Source organism: Sarcophilus harrisii, chromosome 2, assembly GCF_902635505.1.
Source record: "Sarcophilus harrisii chromosome 2, mSarHar1.11, whole genome shotgun sequence".
In the NCBI taxonomy this organism is placed as follows: domain Eukaryota; kingdom Metazoa; phylum Chordata; class Mammalia; order Dasyuromorphia; family Dasyuridae; genus Sarcophilus; species Sarcophilus harrisii.
Window position 1 is genome coordinate 565,138,413 of NC_045427.1, and position 22,804 is coordinate 565,161,216.

General features: G+C 38.4%; 1 protein-coding gene across 7 annotated transcripts in view; it reads right to left on the reverse strand.

Annotated features, from left to right (window-relative positions):
- The window catches only part of XPNPEP1 (X-prolyl aminopeptidase 1), a 64,220-nt gene that overhangs the window by 40,120 nt on the left and 1,296 nt on the right, over positions 1 to 22,804 (reverse strand). The window contains exons 1-4 of one of the 7 annotated variants that reach the window (XM_031955814.1): positions 16,204 to 16,289; positions 14,123 to 14,427; positions 12,838 to 12,886; positions 8,873 to 8,997 (exon numbers count right to left, since the gene is read on the reverse strand). In XM_031955814.1, the coding sequence (XP_031811674.1) occupies positions 8,873 to 8,989 (117 nt within the window). In that variant the 5' untranslated portion in view covers positions 8,990 to 8,997; positions 12,838 to 12,886; positions 14,123 to 14,427; positions 16,204 to 16,289. Of the gene's footprint in view, positions 1 to 8,872; positions 8,998 to 9,351; positions 9,358 to 12,837; positions 12,887 to 14,122; positions 14,428 to 15,883; positions 15,903 to 16,203; positions 16,290 to 22,804 lie in introns of those variants that run through there. The other 6 variants (XM_031955817.1, XM_031955816.1, XM_031955815.1 and 3 more) reach the window with 6 other exon arrangements.

Consider the following 22,804-nt stretch of genomic DNA (forward strand, 5'->3'; position numbering starts at 1 on the left):
TTTGGCACCTCTCCCTTTCTCCCTTAAAGACAGAGGTGCTTAGGTTTTATTTTTCTTTTTAGTCTTTATTACCCCAGAGATTTATGCATACTAAGTTCCAAGAAATTCTTCTTAAAAGGACTGAAATCTCAGCACTTTCCCTAGCCTGACCTGAAGTAATAATGCCTAAAAGTTTCATGTGAAAGCACTGGATGAAAAGATGCCGAAGACTCTCAGAATGAGGTTAGAGGTTGGACTTCATAAAATCATTATCAACAAGCATTGACTTAATGTGGCAAAATGGATGAGGAGAAAACTTCAGGACTCTAGGCCTGAGCTCTGACACTTACAAGCTGTGTTACTGAATAAATGATTTTAGCATTCTAGGCTTTGGCTTTCTCTTTTGTAAGATGATGTGATTCATATTTAACCTATATCAAATTGCTTGGTGTCTTGGGGAGGGAAAGGAAAAGTAAGAGAGGGAGGGAGAAAACTTTGGAACATAAAAGTCTTACAAAAATGAATGCTGAAAACTATCTTTACATATATTTGGAAAAATAAAATACTATCGAAAATTAACCAAAAAAAAAAAAAAAGATATGATTTTGCTAGATTAGTGGATCTCAAAATTCTCGGCCTCAAGACTATCTTTTTTTATATATTTTTTTTAATTTTTTATTTTGTTTTTCTAATTATGTGTAAAAATAGTTTTTAACATTCATTTTTGCAAAATTTAGAGTTCCATTTTTTCTTCCTCCATTCCCTACCTCCCCTCTCTCCAAGGCAGCAAGCAATCTGATATAGGCTATACATGTACAATCATTTTAAATATATTTCCATATTAGTCATGCTGTGGGGGAAAAAAAATCAAAATGAAAGGAAAAAAATCACAAAGATGAAAAAAAAGTTTAAAAGGTATGCTTTTGATCTGCATTCAGTCTCCACAGTTTTTTCTCTGGATGTGGATGACATTTTCCATCACAAGTCTATTGGAATCATCTTGGATCACTATTGCTGAGAAGAGAAGAAATTCTATCACAGTTGATCATCAAATAACTTTGCTATTACTGTGTACAATGTTTTCCTGGTTCTGCTCATTTCATTCAGCATCAGTTCATGTAGATCTCTTTATATTATTAAACGATATCATGGAGGACTCCTCCCCAAAGAACTTTTGTTTATGTGAATTATATCCACCAATATTTAGCAAATTAGAACTCAAAACACTTTAGTTATTATTACAAAAAAGTTTTTCTCTCATAGACTATCTAAATGAGTTTTAGGGACTCTCCCTTAGGGAATCCCTTACTACATTTTTGAGAACTACTGAGCTAGATAATCTTGAAGATTTCTTCCAACTCAAAGACCTTATGACTTTGTGAGTTAAATGCTATAACTATGTGCTCAGTGTGATATAAAGATGATTGTGACATAATCCATGGCCCTCATAGATTTTATAATCTAAGAAGAGAATCAAGTCACAAACTGAGGAAGCATTAACAATACAAGGCAAGATATGCAAAGTGCCACCTGAGAGCTAGACAATCAAATATCACAGGAATTCAGAAGGGAGAGGTTACTTCTAACACAACTGGAAGAAATACAGAATTCAAGTCAATTCAATTCAAAAGGCATTTATCAAGTACTTACAATGTAGAAGGGGTCATGTTAGGTATACAAAAAGAAGTTAAACAGTCCCTACTTCAAAGGTCTTATGTTTTATTGAATGTTAATGAGACTGAAACTGGACCTTGACAAAGAGTTTATTATCCTTTGCAGGTAATAAATAGCACAAAGTAGACAATAGTTCCCTTTAATGTGTGAAAATGTTGTTGGGGATGGAAAATAAGAGACAACATGAGAAGAAAAGCAGAAAAGCAGGGATGCACAAGGGATTCTTAGGAATGGCTAAGCAGTCAGTTCACTCTAGCAGGAGCATAAGGCATGTGAAGAGAATTAGTAGAAGATACGATTTAAAATGTAAGATTTTACATTTTACATTACAGAATCTAGGACTGGAAGGACCTTAGAAAAGCAGGCAGAATTTAAAATCCAGGTCCACTGATTCCAAATCCAATGCTTTTGCTACTCAACCAGAATGGATGGTTCTTTTAAATTAATGCCAGACTATAAAGTGGCATAAATGCCTGAGTAAGGAGTATGTAGGGGATAGAGAGAACCATGAGATGAGAATGATGCATTAGTAAGATTCCTTTGGCAAAGTTATGAATGTTGGAGCATGGAAAGATCAGAAATAGTTTGACTATTACATTGGTCTGGACAAGAGGTAATGAGGTCCTGAAGTAGGCAGGTATTAATGGGACTAACACAACTGCATTAATACGCATGCAGAATGCTATGAATAAAGTAGACTATCAAAACTTTTTGAATGAGAGGATGACTATGCTGTGCCACAGTTCTCTTTTATTGTACTGACTCAATTTCCCTAATTGTCCTGACTCAGTCTCTCCAAATTGTCCAGCCTCTATTTCCCTGACTTGTTCTGCCTCAATTCCTAATTGTTCTGGTCAATCCTGCAAAACTACCTCTCCCTCCTAATCATGATGATAGAGATAAGGAGAAAAGCCTTCTATCTTAGACATCATCAGAATGTTCTATGCCTCTCCCCATTCTATAATCCCAATTTATCAGAATGCTTCTCCCAACCCTGTCAGAACCGGATTGTTAGTGCCATTCCTGCTCTCAGCATTCTGACTCTGCTCCTGCTAGGTCTACCCCTATATCTGAGCCGTGTGTGTGTGTGTGTGTGTGTGTGTGTGTGTGTGTGATTGAGAACTCACACTGGCTGCTGGATTCTTGGAGACAACAGCCTCATTCAGCCCTGGGACCAAAACATGGGTCCATTTGGTCCCAGTAAATCTTTCCCTTTCAAATAAAATACTAAAAACTCTCTAATCTCTATCTTGCTTCAGTTTCTCCAGCATTACAACTACATCTTGGCTATCATGGGCAAAGTCTCACATGATTCCAATTGTAAACCCACTTGGTCATAAATGAACTTTGATTTGTTTTCTAGACTGAAGTGACTGCAACTCATCTAATACAGAGCCAGGCAAGTAATGGCAGCCCCAAGAAGCAGTCCCAAATCTGCTCAAGACAGGGATCCTGGAAAATCAGGTCTCAGTTTTCTTTTCTTTTCTGGAGGAAAAAATTTGAAGGAAAAAAAAAAAACTATCACTGAACAGGCCAAAAAAGCCCTGCTTTTCAGAATCACTGGAGATGGAGCAAGACCCTGTACTTAGTCCAAATAAATAAGAGGGATCCTTAGGGCAGGGAAATGAGAGTAATTGGAAGGATTCCTTGCAGGGTAGTAATAACAAGATCTTGGCCTTAAGAGCTCCCTCTCCAAGTGAGGAAGTCCCCCAAGCACCAAAGCTGGTCCTAAATATGATGCAAAAGAAATAGAAACAGTGACTCCTTGCCTAAGGATCTGCACCTCACCCCAACCCCACCACTTCTCAGGTCATTAACATCACAGCCAGAGGAAAGGGTCCTTCAATCACAGAGACAACCAGAGTCAGACCACCAGAGTACCACACCCATGTATAATTAGTCAGTCATATTAATCATTTCTGGAAAGACTCTAGGCAGGGAAGGGTGTGTGGGTGTTTTATTTGTGTTACAGAAAATACACAAAGAACAGAATTCAAGATTGCCTCTCCGCCATAAGTCCCCTTAAGGAAAATTTCCATCAGCAAGCAGGCTGCCCAGGAAAACAAGCAAAAATGACTTTCTCTGCCTTAGTCTCCTTCAGGAAGAAGTGAGTCTACCAATTCACAAGGCCAATGATTCCTATACGTACAGTACTAGGAACTCCAGAAAATATGCCCACTGGCTTCCTCATATAAGGCTCCCTTTCATGAGCTGGCTGCAGTTTCAGATAGCCAAACTAGGACAATAGGAACAACTATTTAGAAGGATTTTTTTTTTTTTTTTAAAGAACAACAGTGCATGAAGATGGCAGAACTTCAGTTAAGCACAGATAAGCAAAGACTATGATAAATGTAACAATTGCCACAGTTGAACCAACATTCCCCCTCACACCCTCTATCTAGAGAATACACATTTAGGAATCAGTATTTCAGAAGGAAGACCAAAGGAGTCAATTTTCCTTTTTGAGTGACTTGGGCTATGTAATCTCTACTATACTCCACAGTTCCCCAGCCCTACTATAAAATACGTCTCCAAATTCTCTCCCCAAATATGAAATAGGAGGGAAAGAGAAATGGAGGCTATTGGCTGGCAGCAATCGTCATCAATTCCCTTTGGAAACTCATTCTGAGAAAATTAAGCCCCAGCAAAAGAGAACAGACACTGGAGAGAACAATGAAAAAAAGTTTTCATGACTGCAAAAGAAATTGCCCCAGAACAGCATCCAAGCCCATCAAATATCAAAATGAGCTTGCTTTTGGTACAAGAACATCCCCTGCTAGCAAATATACAGACTGATTCAACATGAAGCAAAAAGGAAAACTCAGGAGGAGCCTCCACCTTGTCTACAACCAGAAACCTTCAGCCCTCATTCAAGGAAAACTCCCAGACTAAAGATCTTTCTCTGTGATTAACTGGAATTATGATTTCTGTTTGAAAGCTTCCAGAAAAATGACTTGTTTCCAAAGGAAGCAGAGCCAATTCCAGGCCACTAACAAGGAACTCAGGGATAGTATCAAGTTACTAAGTCAGAAGAGATCATCAGTTCAAGATGCTAGGGAACAACAACAGAAACTAGGATCACCAGGAGAATGAGATAGAAAGCTATCGTTCAGCCTACCAACACAACTATGCCCAAACCAGCCCAAAAATGAACCAACAGAAAATGAAAAATACCATCAGCAGCTAAAGGAAGGATCAATATTTAATAGGCCAGTGTCAGAGGGCACAAAATCTAAGCCTGACGAACAAAGTTTTTAACAGGCAGAAGAAGAAAACTAAAAGACTAGCAGATGAGAACACAAAAGGGTGTCACTGTGTGACCATAAGGAAATTTACTTAACCTCTGATGGTCTTGGTTTCTTCAGCATCTCTACTTGAATCCCCAACACTTAGCAGAATGCAGTGCACACAGCACTTTATAAAAGCTTTTTCATTTACTTATTCATTCGCTTTTACATGAAATGGTTGGATCAGAGCAGTAATGTCAAATTCAAATAGAAAAGGAGCCACCAATTCATATATAAGGATCCCTGCAAGCCACATATTGACTTGGGTTGAAAATGTAACATTATATGTGCTTTATTGTATTTTTATTTTACTAAATACATTTCAATTCCATGTTGATCTGGTTCAGACTAAATTGCGAGTGTGGCAGGCTATATGTAGCCCAAAAGCCACATGCTTGATACCTTTGGAATAGAGAACCTTTAAGGTCTTTTCCAGTTCTAAATGTATGATTACATGGATTGAAGACAAGAGTGTAACCTTCCATACTGTGAACAACCTCTTCCCTCATCCACTTCACTACCCCTCAGTCCATGGCAGTCAAAAACTAGAGTAGTCCTTCTTCTTCAATTCAATTTAATTCCAAAGTCAGACTCACCTTACACATAGCACAAATCAATCAGCATTCCTTCCTTAGAAACCTTCAATTTCTCTTACTAAATTAAACCCATATTCTTTAGTCTGATATGCAAGGTCTTTCACAGTCTGAACTAATCCACTTGGAAGTAGGACTTCGTGTTTCAAATAAGGGTCGGGTTAAATGACATAGGTGTTTAGCATAGCACCTGGACCATAGCAGGTACTTGACAAATGTCAGTTGAATCAATGAGCAGTCCCTCTGGGTTCCAACCCAAGAGTCCAGATAGATTTCTAATCTTAGTATAGTCTTCTCTTATATTCCACACTAATTCCCACCCCTCAAGCAATATTCCTAGCAAACTCAAAAATTGATTGGTTCCCTGAAATAGTCTCTCTGCTTTTTCCTCTCTTGCTAATTTTAATCATGCCCACTATTTCCAGCTGGAATGTACACCAACTGAGAGAGTAACTTTAAGGCCAACTCAACCATAACACCCAGTAGAAAGTTTCCCCAAATTAATAATTTCTCCCTCATACCTTCTATGGTCCTTCCTCTGCGTCATCCCTAGGTCATTTGTCACATTTTCCCCTTGCTTACATGTATCTTTTCTCATCCACTCTCCTCACCACTACCACCACTAGACTGTATGTGTTTTCAAGGAAAGGACTATTTCTTATTTATTTTTATATTTACATAACCCTTGGCATGTGAGAATAATAATCACTTAACAGTTATTGAAGAAATAAGTTTAACTTTTAAATCCTGAAATCATTTCCTTCACTTACCCTTTGTTCACCATATAGTGCAGAAAAACCCAGGATACTAGTATCTCCTTTCCCAAGCCAAAAACTCAATTTTATCCTCTTTAAATCACTCTTCAAAAGGAAAGGTCATTCGGCATCCAAGAATGAAAGGGAAGTTACAGTGAAGAGCCACACTCTCATACTATGGAATTTCAGAGAATCCCAGAATCCCAGAGTTGTAATAGAATTCAGTGACCATCTACCCCAAATCACATCTGAAAAAGAATCTCTATATGGCATATTCAAGAATAGCCGTCCACTCTGAGGTACCATCTTATTCTGATCAGAAATGACAAATGCTATAAGGGATAAGGGATAAAGAACTGTTGATGGAATAATACACTAAACCTTTTGACCCAGCAATGCTACTACTAGTTGTGTATCTTGTCCCTTCCCTCCCCCCCCCAAAAAAAAAAAAAAAAATCAAAGAAAAAGGAAAACTACTGGTATGTACAAAAATGTTTATAAGCACTTTTTTTGTGGTGGCAAAAAATTAGAAAGTGAGAGGATACTTGTCAATTGTGGAATGACCAAACAATTGTGGTATATTATTGTGAGGGAGTATTAACGTGCTATAAGAAATAATGAGAGGAGGGTGGTTTCAGAAAAACATGGTAAAACTCATATGAGCTGATGCAAAGTGAAGGGCGAAAAACCAGGAGATCATTTCTGCACAGTAACAGCAACGTTGTAATAATGATCAACTATGAAAGACTTGGCTACTTTGCCAATACAAACGATCCAAGACAATTCCAAAGGAATCATGATGAAAAAATGCTATCCACCTCCAGAGAGAAAACTGATGATCCAAATGCAAACTGAAGTATAATTTTCTCACTTTATTTTTATTGCTTTAAAAAAATGACTAATATGAAAATATGTTTTGCATTATTTCACATGTATAATTGATATCATATTGCTTATTATTTTAGTGGGTGGGGGAGGAGTAAGTAAGAGGGAGAGAATTTGGAACTCAAAATTTAAAAAGAAAAGAATGTTTAAAAAAAATAATATTTTTAAAAGAATAGTCAGCTAGCCTTAGCTTGAATATCTCCAAAGATGGGTACCCCACTACTTCCTAAGGCAGCCCTAAATGCACATCTGGTACTAAAATAATCTGTATATTTGCCACACCTCCCCTGATCCCCTATCACAATACAAACTCACTGAGGGCTGGATCTATCTTTACCTATCTTTGTATTCGTTTATCCCCCTGCAGCTGACAAAATGCCTCACATATAACATCTAAGACAGAGTCAACATTGTTAGTCATCTAATGTTCACATCTGTGTTCACAATTTCTTCACAAAGGCCACACATTCTTCTTCAAGGGCAGAAGTTGGGACTCTTCTGTTTTTACATCGTGACTCCTTATCACCCTATCACAAAGCAAACTCTAGAAAGCTGCCCAAGATTAGCTAACTAATGAGGTATGATTTCAGCATAAAAAATAAATACATCTTCCCCTCTTCCTGAAGTCTTTGAACATGCATGACTAGTCATTTCAAAGTTAAAGAGAAGACTTAAATACTTCTAGGGCTAGAGGAGAAGAGACAATGCCTGAAATTCACATTCAAATAGATGTGAGACTACAGAAAGAAATCCCAGATGCCTATAAGGCATCTAGCCTTATTAACCATTAGCAGTACTCTGCCTGTGAACAAATCAGGCAATTCATCTCAATAAATCTCTCAAATTTTACAGTGACTCTTTTAGTCTCATTCAAGACCACAGGAACAGAAAGGATAGCAAGGTCTGACATACAATTATGTTGGTGTCAACAAACCACAAGTTCAAATTTTGACATTTATACTTTCCTAGATGATCAAGAATAAGTCACATAACCTTTCAGGAGCTTCAGTTTTTCTATATCTAAAATGGGATAGTACTTATACCACTACTTTCATAGGGTCATTGTTAAATGACTTTAAAACTTGAAATACTAAGTACATTATGTATGATCTACTTCTTTCAAGGAAGTGAGTGAGGTCTTGGGGATATAACAAGGAAGACAAAAACTTTCTGTCCTTGAAAAAACTTAGATCTTACTAAAAAACTGGATTTGACAGGTACAAGACACAGACTACCTTAAGAGAGGGAAAGAATGACAAATATGAGTATTTGGAAATTCTGAACTATTGCCAAATTTCACAATTTTCCCCAGGATCATCTTGAACCAACCAACAATGTAAATGCATCCATTCCCAAAGAAGATTAAGAACCAGGGTTTCAACCCTCAGGAAGCTCAGTCAGATACTAGATGCACACACATAAAAAAAACAAAACAGAGCAAAGCTAATAGTATAAGGCAATATGCAAATGTTATCTCACAAATGGATGCCATTGGTGAAAAGGTACACCCATTGGACCTTGATGTATTTATTGGGCACAAACTGTGAAGGATACTTTGTTGAGTACGTGCAAGGTACTCTAGCAGGGCTGGCAACTTAGAGGACCCACATCCCACTAGATAAGCAGAAATAAAGCAAAAAAAAAAAAAAAAAAAAGTGAAATGAAAGGACCATTCCATTAGCCAAATTCCACCCTGTACCTGGTGAGCATCACCCGATGGGATTATATAAGCTTGGATCGGTTCAGTCACATACTCAGTGTTCTTCATGGCCTGTCTCAACTGCCGCAGCAATTCAGAAGTCACCTTTGGAACCATTCTGTCGCCTAGAAGAACATAAGACAGGATATTTCAAAATCAGACTGTCCTTTATACCCATGACTAGTTTTGAATAAGCCTTAGCAAGTGCTAACATCACAAACTCAGCCTCTTCTCTATCTATCTATCTATCTATATATACACATATCTCCTCATTGATCCTCCCTCATGTTCCCTCCTCTTTGCCATACCAACTGTGAATATGACCTAGAATCTCCTCAGCCACTGAGAAGGCTATCTAATGGGTAATACATGAGAAGAAAAGTTTAATCTGCAATATTCATTAATACTGTCCAACTGTAAGCTATTCCTTTAGATTGGAGAATCAGGAGACTTGGGTTCTGCTCCCAACTGCCACTAACTAGCTGTGTGACCCTAGACAACTTATCTTACCTTCTCTGGACCTCAACTTTTTTCATTTATGAAATGAGGGCATCAAACCAAATGAATCATAAGATCTAAAATTCTGTGATTTTGGAATGTATATAAAAGGTGGTTACATTTAACTCTGATGTGCATTTAAAGAGGGTCAGCTAAGAATGTTGAAATTCTAATTGGAAAACTTCATTCAACAAATATTTATTGGGCATCTCCTAAGTGTACAACTAAGCAAAAAGTAGAAACAAATTTAAATATGATATGATTCTTGATCTAAGGAGTTTACAGACTATTAAAAGGGTTAGTCACAAAAAAACAACTATATGAAACAAGTGACAGCGAAAGGGAAACAAACAATGTAAACTCATAGAAAAAAAGATTGCCTGAGGAGAAAATCAAAAAAGGTACACAGAAGTAATAACAGAGCTGGGCCTTAAGGACCAGTATGATTTCAACAGGGATTAGGGAGTGGGGGAAGGGCAGCATTCTATGGGAAGGAAACTATGACCTGGACACTCTCTTCTCTCTGGGTTGTCCCAACACTGTTCTCATCGACAGGTCACCCACTAACAGTGGGAATGCTCCAAGACTGTCCTGAGCCTGATTCCCTTCTCTCTTGACAATGGTGTCACTGGACACCATGTTTTTATCATCTCTATGCAAATAATTCCCAGATCTAAACATTACAGCACAGTCTCTCTCCCAAACTCAAGTCCCACTTTATCAGTTGCCTAGTGGACATCTCAAATCAAATGTCTCATGGGAATTCCAAACCTAACCTCTCTAAAACAGTTGTCACTACTGCAGATTTTCTCTTTTTGTTGAGGATCCCATCATCCTTTTAGGGTCTCAGTTTATTACCTCAATATCACTCTCAACTGCTCAGTTTCCTTCATGTCACTTTCAGTTTTTGCCAGATCTTGTCAATATCCATCTTCCAAACTATTCTTGGATCTGTCTCTCTTCTATGTGCACAGTCACCACCCTAGTCCAGGTCCTGAGCTCTCATGTGGACTGTTACAGTAGCTTTTACCTGGCCTGAAATCACTTCCTCCCTAGAAGTCATCCTCCACCCACCTGCCAAAATGATTCTCCTCCTTCACTCTCTCTGGTGACTCCCTATTACATCTTTTTTTTTTTTTTGCTGAGGCAATTGGGGTTAAGTGACTTGTTCAGAGTCACCCTATTACATCTTGAAACAAATATGAACTTCTTGGACATTTTTAAGCCTTTCCTTCTTTTCTTTTCAGGCTACACTCCTAACTTTTAACTCAGACTTTGCTTTCAATTCCCGAGAAACGTCTCCTCCGTGGAAGCCCATTCTAGTTCTGGACATCACATGTTAAATATCCTGGGTCCATTCCTCCAATCCTTCCCTCTGATTGGCTAGTTCCTCTTAGAATTTCCATTTTAAGGAGGATGCTGAGGCCATTCTGCATGTCTCCTTAATGTTTCTCCAGGTTGCCCTTCTGACTTTTCTCTCCCCTCCCCCTGACCGTGCCCCTACCACCTCCAGATTCTTTTTATGTATTTATCTCTCTACATTAGAAAGTAAACTCCCAGAGGGCGGGGAACATCTTTCTTTCTGCTTATATTTATATATTTCAGGGCTTAGTACAAAGTTTAAAACATTGTAAAAGCCATTGGCAGGTAAATGGTCCAGTAGATAAGAACTCTGAGCTTACAGTCAGGAAGACCTGAGTTCAAATCCAACCTCATACATTTACTAAGTGTGTAACCCTAGACTTTCTTAGCCTGAGTATTCCTCATTTGTAAAATAGGCATAATAAAAGCACCTACCTCTCAGGGTTTTAGTGAAAAAATTGTAATATGTCTAGCACAGTGCCTGGCACACAGTAATGATTATATAAATGTTAGCTATTCTTATAATTATATAAATCTATGATAACTCTTCACTGTCTGCTTCCTGACTACTTTTTGAGTTTTATTACACCCCTCCATCCATTTAACACTCCAATTAATTTGTCGCTATAGTTCTTCATATAAGCACTCCATTTTCCATCTCAGTGCCTTTACATTAACCACTTTTTTTTTTTTGCTGAGGCAATTGGGGTTAAGTGACTTGTTCAGAGTCACACAGCTAGGAGGTGTTAAGTGTCTGAGAACAGATTAGAACTCAGGTCTTCCTGACTTCAAGGCTGGTGCTCTATCCATGAGCCACCTAGCTGCCCCCATTAACCACTTTCTACACCTAAAATGCACTTCTTTCTCCTTATCTACCTCTCCAACTCCTCATTTCCCTTAAGAATTACCTCTGGGGACCTCTAGGTTCCTTCCCCATGAGAATATAAACTAAGATCCCTCAGGACAAGAAGTGTCCCTTCAGTCTCTGTGTTTTTGCATTCCCAAGACATAACACAATGTTAACATATGGCTTAATAAATACTTACATATTAATTGATTGGAAGTTTAGGCCAAGGGAAAAAAAATTCAAGGTGTGTTCAGGAACAAAGTACTCCAATTAGGTTTCAGCGTATCCTACAACTAAAGGAGTAGTAGAGATAAAGGTAGGGTGGAGCCTACCAGCCTTGGATATTGTTTCTGAGGCCAAGTTTGTACAGGTAGGCCAGAAGGAAAGAAAGAAGGCTTCTGGTTACCTAGAAGAGTGAATCACTCTCACCTCTTCATTTTGGTCACTTCCAATTTAGCTAACAATTGTCCCCATGAGACACCATCAGAAAACTATAACGCTGTATCTTAAGATCTTTTTGAGCAAAGAGAAAAAGGTAGAGGAAGACTACTACGAAAAAATGAGCCATGTTCCTATGAGGGAATCCATCTTTGCTACACTCATTAATTATTATTATATGCCCACATTCTCAATGAGATTTCATTATTATTAAGAGATGAGACAAATGTATATAAGTACAGAGAAGGCCCAATTAAAAAACAAAAAAAAAGCTAAATTCAAAATGTAACACAGAATTCATTATACCATTTAGGGCATGCCTTAAAAGAGAAGGACCTTCTGAAAAATCACATTACATTTATCTAGTTTGCTTGTAAATGAGATTCTCTAACTTTTCAACCTGACCTCAACTGTGCATTTTATAACTATAGAAATGTAGTAGGAAGTCCCAGCTGGGGTTTGCCCCTGTAGCAGCAAAAAAGATGGCAGGTTACTCAGACCTTAAAGGCTGGAAAGACTTTCAGATGCTCAGGAAACAAGTGTATCAACAGCAGCCTCTCCTGTACTACTTCCCAAGCTCTTGACAATGGGAGGCAAAAATTACTGAGTTGGAAATAAAACTGTGAGAACCTGGCCAAGCCACTTTATCTCTGTAGGAATCAATTTCCAAGTCCATTAAATAAAGAAGCTGGAACATTTGAGGTCAAGGGTCCTTTCCACTCCTAAGAGTCTATGTAACCACACTCTCTGCTATGTAGATTTTTCACTTGTTTTCAAGCCAGAGAAAGGCCCAAGTTCAAAACCAGTCTCAAATACTTACTAGCTGTGTGACTCTGGGCAAGTTAACCTCTGCGTGTCTGTTTCCTCACCTACAAAATGGAGATACTTCTCAGAATTATTGTGAAGATCAAATAAGATAATATTTATAAATATCTCTCCCCCACCAAAAGAAGGAAATTGCACTGCACATATTTAAGCTTTTGCTTTTTTTAAGGAATCAAATGAAAAGTTGTAATTCTAGCCCTAAATCTTCTGAAGTTAATGATCTCTAAGGTTTCTTTCAGCTCAAAAACTCCATAATTCTAAATCCTTATTTATTTTAGAACAACAAATATTTTTTGAACTAAAGGAGACAATGGATCATTACCACACATGAGAAAAACACTGCTTTAGAAAGAATTAAATAGCTGTCACAAAGCCCAAGCATTTTTCACTCATAAGGAGCTCCTCAGGTCCTCACATAAAATAGATGTATTCTTAATTTAAATCCAAATTTAAATTTGGATCTCAATTTAAAGTTTAAATATTTATCTAAATTTTAATTTAAATATAAATTTAACAAATCTACTTATCTGGTTTTCCTATTAGTAGTAAATTAATATATTATGAAGACTGTAAAAAGCAATGTTTATGATAACAAGTAACAGTTCATAGCCTAATAGTAAAGGAAGGGATCAAAATAAATAAATAAAAAAAATTTCCAGAAGGATGGAAATCTGGGGCCATTTAGTTTAGGGAAAACAGTCCCAAGACACTTAAGAATATACTGAAGGTAGTCCCTCAAAAAGATATCTAGAGAAAGTCTTCAAGATACAATAAAAAGGACTGTTGTAGTTTTGGGGTTTTTTCTAGGAAGTTTGAAATGCTAAATCTCAACCTCCCCTTCCCCCCTTTCCCCCCACACACATATCATAGAATATTTCTATAGATTGTACAAAAGAGTCATTGCCCATTTCACAGTTCTAAAATGATCAGTGGATTCTAGTTTTCTGAACTAATCAAAATATCATTGTCTGAAATCCATTAGTTTTCCTCCATTATTTATTTTTTTTTTTAATCAAACAACTTCCAAATCTGTTTCCTTTAGAATATGGGATACAATTTCCCACTTCTCTTTCTTCTTCTGCAACTCTAAATCTACTTCTACATCTTCCCTTCTCCTCCCTCAAAAAAAGTTAACCCCAGACAACTCTCAATGGAGTCAATGGCCAACTTTTTAAATTCCCTGGCCACTGAAAGCAATTCTCCTTTCCAGGGTCCTTCTTTATCAATATAACCCAGAAACTCTGGAAGATCTGTACCAGATTTACCTTTAGAATGATTACCTGATTTTCCTTGAATATCTATCAATCCGTCTGCCTTAGATTCAACTCCTCTTATTCCTCTCTCCAGAAAGGTCTGAAGACTTTTCTTCAGAAAAGAGAAATGGCAGACTTGGCAGACTTTGACCACAATATGCAAAGCAAACTTTAGTCAGTGTCAGCACAAATCTGAATTGGAGATAATCTTTCCTGAGTCATGTAAAAATTCTTCCTTTAGATATCAATCTGTGACTGGATAAATGGATTCCAGAGATCAAATCTGAAGGAAATTACTCTAGGGATTGATTGCAGGTCTCTTCATATATCAACTAAAAGTAAGAAGAAAATGACTTCATGTTATTAGTTTGAATTTTTACTATGTAAGAGTCACACAATCTTGGAGCTGGCAAGAACCTCAGAGGCATCTAGTCCAACCCTTATTGAACTTGAAACCCACAATAGTTAAGTGACTTACCTAATATAACACAGAACTGAATGACACAGCTGAAACTAGAATCAATTATCCAGATTTTTCCCACTGTAAGGTGGGAATACTTGGGAAACTCAATGCCTATATGCTTGTGTATCATAAGTCTCATAAGGGGGGGGAAAAACTCATTTGTTATACTAACCTGGATGGGCCACCAAAAACACAGAATACAAATACACAGATATACATAGTCTTTGCATAATAACCGAACTATAAACCTTTTTTAAAATTTCAATTTTTTGCCGCCTCTGGAGAGGACTTGGGTTAAAACCAGCTTCCAGTTTTGGCTGATCAAGAAACCTCTCTGGGTCCCTTAATAAAGGGATTAGATTCTCCATCTCCAAAACCCCTTCTTTGTCTTGGACAAGATCTCTTTGTATTCTAAGTAACTCACAGGCCACAACTTAAGAGTTGCCAAGACAGCCTACTTGTATCCTAGCTGATTCATTCAGGAGACAGATTAGCCCATCTCTGAGTTATGCAGACCTTTTGCTTTGCTGCCTAGAGGAGCTGTAACTCAATCCTCTACTCTTTCATTGTGCCTTAAGCAGCTCGAAACTAAAAAAAAAAAACTAAAAATAAATAAAATAAAAAACCTCCCTTTTAGAAGGAGACTGAAACTTTACCAATAAAAAGTTAGAGGATCATTATCTGTGTTAACCTTTAACCCAGATCCCTCTACATGCAAAACTGAGCTGGACTAATGAGGAAGAATTCCCCTCCCCCCTTTCTCCTACTTCAGAGGAAACTAGACACGGTTTGAAAATCTAAAACCCTTCTAAAGATTCTAAGTTGGCACTACCTAAAAAGCGCTAAACTAGGAATCAAGAGACCGGGGTTTTCATTTGAGATGACTGCAGGCAAGTGATTTCGCCATTCTAGGCCCCGTGTGCAAAAAGAAGGAATTGGGTATCTGACTTCCAGAATCTCCAAGTGCGCGAACATTCTCTGCTTTACATATGTAAATTAAATTACAGATTGACTTTTCAGGCAGGTGTTTTTATTGCATGAGTTCTGGAATGGAAAGAGCGCTCTGTTTTCGAGTCAGAGGTTTCGAACTTCCGTTGTGTGTGACCCTGAGCAAGTCATTTCCCCAATGAGTTTCATTTCCCCACCTGCAAAGTGACAGCGTGAGACTAGAGTTCGAAGGTTCTGATTCTCCACATTTGCTTCAACTGCAAGATTAGCGCCTCCCCGGGAGAGGGAAGGAAGGCACCCCGAATAAAACTGCTGCAGCCCGTCCCCCCCCCCCACCCCCCCCCCCCCCCCCCCCCCCCCCCCCCCCCCGCTCCTACCTGACCCCACAGTGCAGAGGGAATGGTTTTCTACTGCCTGCAGGCAGCTAAGTCTGGTCCCGGCTCCCTCCCGTCCCGCCCCGAACTTGACCGCACGGAACTTTGCCCGGCAAGCCCGGCCGTTCTAAGCAGCAGGAGGCCCTTCTGGGGGACCGGCTGCACGCCGCCAGGCCGGAGCTGCACGGGCTGCGCGCCTCCCCGGGCTCAGACGCACCCGCTTCTCCCCCCGCCCCCGCCCCCGCTGCACGCGACTCCCGGACGCCCCACCGCGGCCCGGGCCCGGAGACTCCGGAGGCCGCTCCGCCTTCCGCTCCGCTCACCTCGCCATCCGCCCCGGCCGGCTTTCCGGAGGAGGCGGCCATGCAGCAGTGACGTGCCCGGCCTACGTCAGGGAAGCGCAGACCAGCTGATCGCTCCCGGGCCGGGGGAAGGGGCGCCGAGGCCGGGCCCGGTGTGCGGCCTGGGCCACGCCCCCTTCCTCCGTGACGTCGCGCGAACCTTAGCCTCTGGCGGGCGCCCGCCTTAGCCCGAAACTGCCCCGGACCCCGGGGCCAATGGTGGCCGCCTCGAATTCGCGCGCATTATTTGTTCCGATGCCTTCTGGCTTTTCAGGAGGGCGAATAGGGTCTGAATCTCCCTTTTTAATAAGGAGAGCGGGAAAAACACCTGAAGACTTGAGTGCATTTCCTCCGCAGGAACCGGGCAAAAAAAAAGGGCGCAAAGAGATGCCGTTTGTTCTTCCCGATTACTTCCTGTTTGGAAAGCGGGAGGGGGCTTTCCTAAGGAGGAGCGCTTTTCGGGGACCTGAGGGAGAGCCAGAGGAGAGGGTCGGCGGTGGGATTACGCCCCCACGCTTAATAGGTACGCCGGCGTGTGTTATAAAGGAGCCGGCCCGCTGTAGGCCGCTAGGGATTTTCCAGGCTAGCCTCGTTTTAACCCGCTGCGTCCCCGTTCTTCCATCGGGCCCGGGGGCGGGGCCTGTGCTGGAAGCACTAAAAGCATAGCCCCCGGTTATGGGGAGGAGCTCTCGGGCCCACTTTATGCTTCTTTTGGGGTTCCTAACCAAAACGCTGGGGAATAACTGTGTAAAGGAAAGAAATGTTTGTTTGTTCTGTTTTTAAGCAAAGAAATTATACAAATCGAGAGCAAAATAGAAATTAGAAATATACATATGAGAGAATATATGGTACACCCTATGTATTCCTTTCTCCTTTTTGCAGATAAGGAAAGTGAGATAATATATAAAAAATACACAGAAAGTAGTTTAAAAGATTTAGAAGTCAGATTCGTGGGTTAGCAGCCCTTCAATGTATTTTTACTTTAGGATAGGAAAAAGTATTCTGAGCCAGATAGGAAGTATTAGATCAATCTTTCTCCAAATTCTTGTGAATTTGAAGCTTAAAAAAAAAAAAAAAAAAAAAAAAAAAAAAAAAAGGTTGCATTTGCACCCCTCCCCCATTTCCCCAAAAATCTTAAGCTTTCGGTTTCTATGGACTTGTGACTGGGTTTTCAAATCACACCGATCAGCTGTAGTGGGGAAAGCAGTCTTGAAATGTCTTCCAGGAAGATCATAGAATGTTAAACCTGGAAGGGACTTTGGAGCCCATCTAGTCCAAACTTTTCTTTTTCCAAATGGGAAACTGAGGCCCAAAGAGACAAAAGGAAAGAACTAATTGTTCTAATATTTTATCACAATGGGCATACTAAGAGAAAAATGTGAGTTGGTTTTGAAGAGGCAGCCACACCATTGCAAGTCATGTTACTGTGGGAAGATGAACCAATCAAGCTTTATATCTAACGTATTACTCCCCTTTCCATATTCTCTGTTCCAAACCGTTTTCTATACAACCATCCCATATAAAGCTGCTGTGACTTTATGTGCAAGGAGACCTCCGAGTCTGGAGTGTACGTCCTCCTAACTCCACTTTGTAGCATTCCTAGACCTTTCTTGACCCAATCTCCACTCAGTTATTTGTATTCTGTCCTCTTTGAAATTAAATTTTTTGCATTTTCTATTACTCCAGCAGAATGAAAGCTCAAGGACATCTTTGTCTTCATATCCCCATTTTGTAAAACAGTTGTACTAAGCAGGCATTTACCGCTTACTGAATTACTGAAAGGAGACATGGTATGTACAAACACATATGCCCATGAACACACATGTGCATTATACACACACACACAAATGAACATTTCCTAAATCCAGTTTCAATTCCCTATAAGGTGAATAATAACAAAACTTAGATTTATTACAGTATTTCATCATTTCCAGGAATTTCCTCACAAACCCAGTTTATCAATCCCCAGCTCATGTACAACCCAGTTTATCAATCCCTAGCTCATTTCAATTTGACCAAAGCCACACACAAAAAGTCATATATTCTAACTTATAATTACTGTATCTCCACAACTCACACCTCTAAAATTCCTGTTTTCAATCACAGTCTCATACCTCTTCATTTCTGCCTCAGCTTCATTCTTCCTAAATTTCTGTCTTCATCATGACCTTTAGCCATTAACCCTTACCTCTCTTCAAGTCCACCATTATGATTCTGATTTCATAGATCATAAGATCATAGCTTTAAAGCTGACAAGGATTTTAAAGGTTATTTTCAGATCTAATCAACTTGTATTACAGATAAGAAATGCACAGAAAAGCTAAATAATTTATAAATGTCCAAGTCACACAGCTACTAAGTGTCCAAGGTGGGATTTCAGCCCTAGTCACTCAGATTCTAACTCCAATTCCTTATTCATATTGCTTAATTGATAAGTTAACCTCTTAGTTAACCAGCTCAACTTGATTTCTTGTCTCCTCATACTGCTGCTGCTGCTGCCATGCCGTACTTGAATTGCTTTTACTCACCTAAAGCTGATTGCCACTGGAAAAAATACCAAATGGTCTTCTACAGATTTATATTATCTAATCTCACCTGAATTCTACTTGCTCACTAGCAAATAGATTTATATTATCTAATCTCACCTGAATTCTACTTGCTCACTAGCAAACCTTTTATTCTTCCCTGCTTACATTGAATTGTTACCCCAAACTTTCTCTTCTCTCCTTTGCTCCTACACCAACATTCCTTCCAATTCAACAGAGGACTGTCATTTTTTTAACTGGAAAAAGAGAGGATCCATTGTCATCTTCCCCTTCTCATCATTGTACTCTTCAATAGTGATTTTCATCTTCATTCTCTCTTCTGTTGCTCTAGTCTCTGCCAAAAAGTGACCAGTTTTCTCACTAAGCTCAGTGCTGCTACTTGGACCCTTGTTCCCATCACTGTCTCCTCCAAGATTTTATCCCTTTTTTGTGTAATCTTCAGCCTTTCTACTTACTCTTTTCCTAACACCTATAAAGGTAGCTCTGCCTTTTGAAGTATCAGAATTATATAAAGTGAAAGTGAAGCATTGATTTTCATTAAGTTCAAGGGTCAAAAAATGTCACATAAGAAACACAGGTTCTTCAAATTTCTTCCATTGTGAAGCAATTTGAAACTACACAATCAAGGCTATTAAACTGTATATATCCTTTTATCCAGCACTACTACTTGTAGGGCTATATCCTAAAGAGATCAAAGAAAGATGTACAAAAATATTTACAGTAGTTCTTTTTGTGGTGGCAAAGAATTGGAAACTGAGGACATGCCCATCAGTTGGGAAACAATCTTCCCCCTCCCACTCCCCCTACCCCCCCAGAAAACCAACTCAGTTTTATGGTGCTGGTGTTTTTTTTGTTGTTGTTGTTATTTCTTTTTAATTCAATTTTATTTTCAATTCTGAATTTTTCCTATCTCTTATCGTTAAAAACACTCATTAAAAAAGCATATAGTCACATGTAAAAATTTTCCACATTAACTCTGTACAAAAATAATGAGAAATAAGAAAAGAAAATATATTTCTATTTACACTCTGAATTCATCAGTTCTCTGTCTAGAGGTAGATAGCATGTTTTATTATGAAGTCCTTTGGATTTGTGATGGGTCATTGTGTTGATCAGAGTCTTTCAACATTGATTTTCTTTACAATGTTACTGTCACTTATATTATTTTCCTGGTTATCTCAGTTCACTTTGCATTAATTCACACAAAGTCTTACCAAGTTTTCATAAGCCATTTTCTTTATCATATCTTATAGGACAATAGTATTCCATTTCAACCATATGCCATAACTTATGCAATCATTCCCTGATTGATGGACATATCCTCAGTTTCCAAATCTTTGCCACCACAAAAAGAACTGCTGTAAATATTTTTGTACATAAGTATCTTTGCCTCTTTCTTTGATTTTTTTTTAGGGTACAGACCTAAAAGTAGTATGTTTGGGTAAAAGAAAATACACAGCCTTGACCATGTAGTTTCAAATTGTTTCATAAAAGAAGAAACTTGAAGAATTTGTTTCTTACATGTGACATTTGTTGACCTTTGAACTTAATTAAAATCAATACTTCAGTTTCATCATCCCCTATCTCTCATTCACCCCTCCCCAAAATCCATCATTCTCCTAAAATTAAGTAAAGGGTTATTTTCCCACAGTCTCTTCAGCATTTGTCATTTTCCTTTTTTTAAAAAGTCATCTTAGCCAATTAATGGGTATGAGGTGATTTTAATTTTCAGAGTTGTTTTAATTTTCATTTCTCTATTAGTGATGTAGGGAGCATTTTTTACTATAGCTTTTTATATACAAAACGTATGCATGGGTAATTTTTCAACATTGACCCTTGCAAAAACTTCTGTTTCACCTTTTCCCCTCCTTTCCTCCACCCTCTCCCCTAGATAGCAGGTAGTTCCATACATGTTAAATATGTTAAAGTGTATGTTAAATGCAGTATATGTATACATATTTATACAGTTATCTTGCTGCACAAGAAAAGTCAGATTTAGAAAGAAGGTAAAAATAACCCGAGAAGAAAAAAAAATGCAAGCAAACAATAACAGAAAGAGTGGAAATGTTGTGTTGTGGCCCACACTCATTTCCCAGTGTTCTTTCTCTGGTAGCTGGTTCTATTCATTACTGATCAATTGGAACTGATTTGGATCCTCTCATTGTTGAAGAGAGCCACGTCCATCAGAATCATATAGTATTGTTGTTGAAATGTATAATGATCTCCTGGTTCTGCTCACTTCATTCAGCATCAGTTCATACAAATCTCTCCAGGCCTCTCTGAAATCATCCTGCTAGTCATATCTTACAGAACAATAATAGTCCATAACATTCATATACCACAATTTATTCAGCCATTCTCCCGCTGATGGGCATCCACTCAGTTTCCAGTTTCTGGCCACTACAAAGAGGGCTGCCATAAACATTCGTGCACATACAGGTCCCTTTCCCTTCTTCAATATCTCTTTGGGATATAAGCTTATTAGTAACATTGCTGGATCAAAGGGTATGCACAGTTTGATAACTTTTTGAGCATAGTTCCAAAATGTTCTCCAGAATAGTTGGATCCATTCACAACGCCACCAACAATGCATCAGTGTCCCAGTTTTCCCACATCCCCTCCAACATTCATCATTAGCTTTCCCTGTCATTCTAGCCAGTCAGACAGGTATGTAGTGGTATCTCAGAGTTGTCTTAATTTGCATTTCTCTGATCAATAATGATTTGGAGCATCTTTTTATATGACTAGAAACAGTTTCTATTTCTTCATCTGAAAATTGTCTATTTATATCCTTTAACCATTTATCAATTGGAGAATGGCTTGATTTCTTATAAATTAGAGTCAATTCTCTATACATTTTGGAAATGAGGCCTTTATCAGAACCTTTAACTGTAAAAATATTTTCCCAGTTTATTGCTTCCCTTCTAATTCTGTCTGCATTAGTTTTGTTTATACAAAAGCTTTTTAACTTAATATAATCAAAATTTTCTATTTTGTGATCAGTGATGATCTCTAGCTCTTCTTTGGTCACAAATTCCTTCCTCCTCAACAGGTCTGAGAGGTAAATGATCCTATGTTCTTCTAATTTATTTATAATATCATTTTTTTTTTTTTTTGCCTAGATCATGAACACATTTTGACTTTATCTTGGTGTACAGTGTGGATCAATGCCTAGTTTCTGCCATACTAATTTCCAATTTTCCCACCAGTTTTTATCAGATAATGAATTCTTATCCCAAAAGCTGGGGTCTTTGGGTTTGTCAAACACTAGATTGCTATAGTTATTGACTATTTTGTCCTGTGAACCTAACCTATTCCACTGATCAACTTTTCTGTTTCTTAGCCAATACCAAATGGTTTTGGTGACCGCTGCTTTGTAATATAGTTTTAGATTTGGTTCAGCTAGGCTGCCTTCATCTGATTTTTTTTTTCCCATTATTTCCATTGAAATTCTTGATCTTTTGTTCTTCCAGATGAATTTTGTTGTTATTTTTTTTAGGTCATTAAAATAGTTTCTTGGGAGTTTGATTGGCGTAGCACTAAATAAGTAGATTAGTTTAGGGAGTATTGTGATCTTTATTATATTCGCTTGACCTATCCAAGAGCACTTGATATTTTTTCAGTTGTTTAGATCTGACTTTATTTGTGTGGAAAGTGTTTTGTAGTTTTGCTCATATAGTTCCTGACTTTGTAGGGAGCATTTTTAATGTGGCTATAAATAACTTAAGATTCTCTGAATCTTTCTCTGAAAATTGCCAAGTAGGTGTTCTTAACCCAGGTCTATGAACTTGATTTTTGAAATATTTTGATAACTACTTAATTATTGATATTCGTTGTAATCCTATATGTTTTATGCATTTAAAAAATTATTCTGAGAAAGAGTTTATAGGCTTCATTAGACTATCAAAGGGATCCATGACATATTAAAAAAAAAAAAAAAAGTTAAGGACCCCTATGCTATGAGGGGGGAAAATAACATTTACATTCTCTGTCTATACTTTCTTACCTCCCATTCACTTCTCACCTTGCAATCTGAC